Below are 4,054 nucleotides of genomic sequence, written 5' to 3'. Positions count from 1 at the left end.
ACTCCTTACTTATAGATTAGGTTTTTGAAGATGTAAAATATGGGATAAGTTTTTCATCTTGAATTGTTTATTTTACAATTCAGTGTAATGTATAAAATTGTTTGTTTATCATTAAAGTTGAAATTTTGCTTATATAAATTTAATTAAAAATTTTAAAAATTAAAAAAAAATAATTGTATAGAATATTTAAATAATATTTATTCATAAAAAATTTAAATAATATTTATTCATAAAAAAGTTTACACGTGAAAAAATTGATTTACATGTAAAAAAAATCTTTCTAAACTCGTTAAAAAATTAATTTTCTCTAAACTCATATTAAATCAGTATTTAAGATAAATCTATACCAGTTTATTTGGTTCAACAAAAAAAAATTGTAACACACTTCCGGTTGTTATTAGATCACAAAGTGGCAGAAGAATCTGGGGGATAGTGCGTGGAGGTCTATCACTTTATGGTGGTCCTCTTCAGTATTATATCCAAAATTATGATGATAAGAAGGGTACACGATTCAGATGAGCCACCTTGGGCAATCAGAGCCCAGGGAAATGTTCCCATCGATACCATGAAAGGATGGTTCATGGCTGGTTGCCAATAATCCAGCTGTCAATGACGTAGGCAGTGAATATGTTCGTGAAACTGGCACAGGCCTTGCTGGCACGCAGTTCTGGGAACCTGGGTGTTTATATAACTATATATATAGCAGTGGGCGGTGAATTGAATTGAATTGTCACGTGTAATATTCAGATTCCACATCCAGTCAGCGACACTGCAATCATATGAATGTTCCTATCGCCACAACGTCATAACTCAACTTGCCTCACTATTTCTCATCTGAAATTTAGCTGCTGATGCCCAATCACTAACGCCATTAAATTTTATATTCATAATTGCGAAGGAGGCCGCCATTAGATTTTATATTCATAATTGCGAAGGAGACCGCCATTAAATTTTATTTTCATAGTTCGAGAGACATGACGCGTTCCGTGGTAAATTTTTCATAAAATCGAAAACGATGTTCTGTTACTTTAATGGAACTGACGGACATGCTAGCATATATTATTTAAATGTTTGATGGAGTGTTGGATTACAGAGAAAAGTGACCCTCGGCCTCTCTGGCCAGTCAAGTTGCCATGCCTATAAATTTCCCTGTGTCTCGCTATTTCTTCATCTTCATCCTTATTTGAACTTTCTTACGTTCAAAGGAAGAGTCGAGAAGGAGAATGGCAGGTTGCGAAGGAGGGCGTATCTGCATATACTGGTGGGTTATTATTGTGATGTTGTGCAGCTTGGTAGTGGGCTCTCAATGTGCAGCCTTCAACGATCTCTTCTACGCCAGTTGGGCTGCTGACCATGTTATGTCCCAGGGCAATTTGCTCCGGCTCAAGCTAGATCACACTTCTGGTACTATCTATTTATTCTATTTTTCTTCCTAATTTATCTACCTCTGCCTCTGCTTCTGCTGCTCATATAATTCTGTCTCAATAATATCATTTGAGTTGTGTGATTTGCAGGTGCAGGATTTGCTTCGAAGAGCACATACTTGTTCGGAAAAGTGAATGTTCAGATCAAGCTGGTTCCCGGCGACTCTGCTGGCACCGTTACTGCTTTCTATGTAAATACCATTTCCCTAACAATTAATACACTTGTCGTAATTCTGTGAATGAATTGTTTGAACTTGCAATAATTTAATACTTTCTTGTACTACTTGGCGATATTGCAGATGTCTTCCCAAGGTGATCAACATGACGAATTCGACTTTGAATTCTTGGGGAACACTTCAGGAGAACCGTACGTTGTCCAGACGAATGTTTATTCAAATGGGGTTGGCAACAGAGAGCAGCGTATTTACCTGTGGTTCGATCCAACTGCGAATTTCCATTCCTACTCCTTTCTCTGGAATCGCCACCAAGCTGTGTAAGTATCTAGTATAATTACCAGGCCCACTTAATTTCAATTTATGAATTACAGTATTTGATGAACAATTCGTTTCGTTTTGTGTGATTGTTTGATGGATGGAAGCAGTTTCTTTGTGGACGATGTGCCTATTCGGGGTTTTTCCAACAATGAGAAAAGAGGAGTCCCATTTCCTCGAACCCGCCCCATGGGCGTATACTCTTCAATATGGAACGCAGATGACTGGGCTACTCAAGGTGGCCGCGTAAAGACCGATTGGAGCCACGCTCCTTTTATTTCCACATACACAAGTTTCAACATCGATGCTTGCAAATACAGTACTGGCAGCTCATGTACTTCGTGGTGGGATCAGCCTGCCTACGCTTCACTTAATGCCAAGCAGAGAATGCAACTGAAGTGGGTACAACAAAAATACATGATTTACGACTACTGCAAAGACTCAGTTAGATTTGCTATTCCTCCAGCAGAGTGTACTGCGTGAAGTCGTAACTCCCGCAGAAATCATATTAAGAATCATTTCTTTCTCCTCCTGTACATTCTTTCTTGACAGCTTGAATGGTGGAAATCTCTCACTATGAATATCATAATCGTTAATTGGGATGATCAATCCGTGATGAGACGAAAGTTTTATGTTTTAGTGGCGCAGCAGAAACAGTGTGGGTGTGAGGGCCAGTATGTATATAAGTTAAAGCGCAGGAGCCTTTCTCTCTCTCCTCTGCCTGCGCAGGCAGCGGCATTGAGAATATTCGAAGTGCCCTTGAGAGCAGAATATTCTATGACCACCAACATCCTTTATGTAGTTTTAATATGTGGACATATTTTGGCTTTGCATTGTATATTTTGGAATTGATGCATGATGTACAATAAAAAGATAAGAAACATATTGGAACTCCATCAAGAGCACAATATTCTATGACCACCTAGATCATTTATAAGTTTGAATATGTGGACATATTTTGGCTTTGTATTGTATATTAGAATTGGTGAATGATGTACAATAATAATAAAAAGATAAGAAACATGTATGTGCTGATTAAAAACGAAAAAGTGTGATGTATCTCTTTGTGAAGGAAAACACTCGTTGTCTTAATAAAGTTTTCTGCTTTAGAATATAGTTTATAATATACTTGATTTAACCCACACTAAACATTCTAGAATGTTTTTAATAGTTATAAATTAAAGGCATAAATTATGTTAAAGAATAGTTACGTTATTTTGGTCTTTTTAATTAAATTAATTAACTAAACAAATTATTATATGAAAGATATTTATATGAATTTAAATTGTGATTTTTTAGGTATTAGTATTATTAGAGTTGGAATTTCAAAATAAATCTACTTATTAAATTTGATGGTTTTCATACCTCTTTTATCTATCTTCATATTTTCAAAGAAGAATGTTGAAGGTTTTGTAAAATTTTGAATTGTATTTGACAAACAAATCACCCCGCCCAATTTCCTCATCAAATTCCATAGTTTGATGGTTTTCATACCTCTTTTATCTATCTTCACATTTTCAAGGAAGAATGTTGAAGGTTTTGTAAAATTTTAAATTGTATTTCAAGGAAGAATGCTGAAGGTTTTGTAAAATTTTAAATTGTATTTGACAAACAAATCACCCCGCCCAATTTGCTCATCAAATTCCATAGTAAGTCTTGATGTTAACCCAGAGTATTGTAATAAATTAAGAATATTTGTGATAAAGTGGAAATGAATCTAGATGATTAATAATCTTGTTGCATATTTTTTTAAACGTATATAAGTTTAACTCATATATTAATTTTTTAAATTGATAATAATAATAATTTAAAATAAAATTATAATTTAGTTAACTTTTATGATTGTTTAAATCTAAGGAATGTAAGATGTATAATGAAATTTGATGTTAATAAGATATTTAGAAGTTATTTAATTTATATAGTTGTGATAATATATTTCTTTATAAAAAACAAATTTACTTACAAAATGTAATAAATAAATTTAAAGATTAAAAATATATTAAACAAAGTCTTTTGGTAGAAAGTAGAAAGACCTTGTTAGTTCGAAAGCCAAAAAAATCTCTCATGTGATTTCTCCCGAAAAACTTTCTTTAATTCATTATGGATCATAGAAGCTTGAATACAGAAAATATATATGTC

At 33.8% G+C, this 4,054-nt stretch overlaps 1 protein-coding gene across 1 annotated transcript; it reads left to right on the top strand.

Moving 5' to 3' along the window:
* The first annotated feature begins 1,047 nt into the window (after positions 1–1,047).
* On the top strand, positions 1,048–2,833 carry LOC149179454 (xyloglucan endotransglucosylase protein 6-like). Its single transcript, XM_089423833.1, has 4 exons — positions 1,048–1,404; positions 1,515–1,615; positions 1,724–1,917; positions 2,026–2,833. Exons 1-4 carry the CDS (start codon positions 1,224–1,226, stop codon positions 2,396–2,398), a joined length of 849 nt encoding a protein of 282 aa, XP_089279959.1. The 5' UTR covers positions 1,048–1,223; the 3' UTR covers positions 2,399–2,833.
* Positions 2,834–4,054: the final 1,221 nt, after the last annotated feature.

Source organism: Pinus tabuliformis, chromosome 4_1 (assembly GCF_031772625.1).
Source record: "Pinus tabuliformis cultivar Carrire ecotype Pingquan chromosome 4_1, CPIR1, whole genome shotgun sequence".
Lineage (NCBI taxonomy): Eukaryota > Viridiplantae > Streptophyta > Pinopsida > Pinales > Pinaceae > Pinus > Pinus tabuliformis.
Note: the sequence above shows the minus strand (reverse complement) of the source record. Positions and strands in the feature narration are given on the sequence as shown.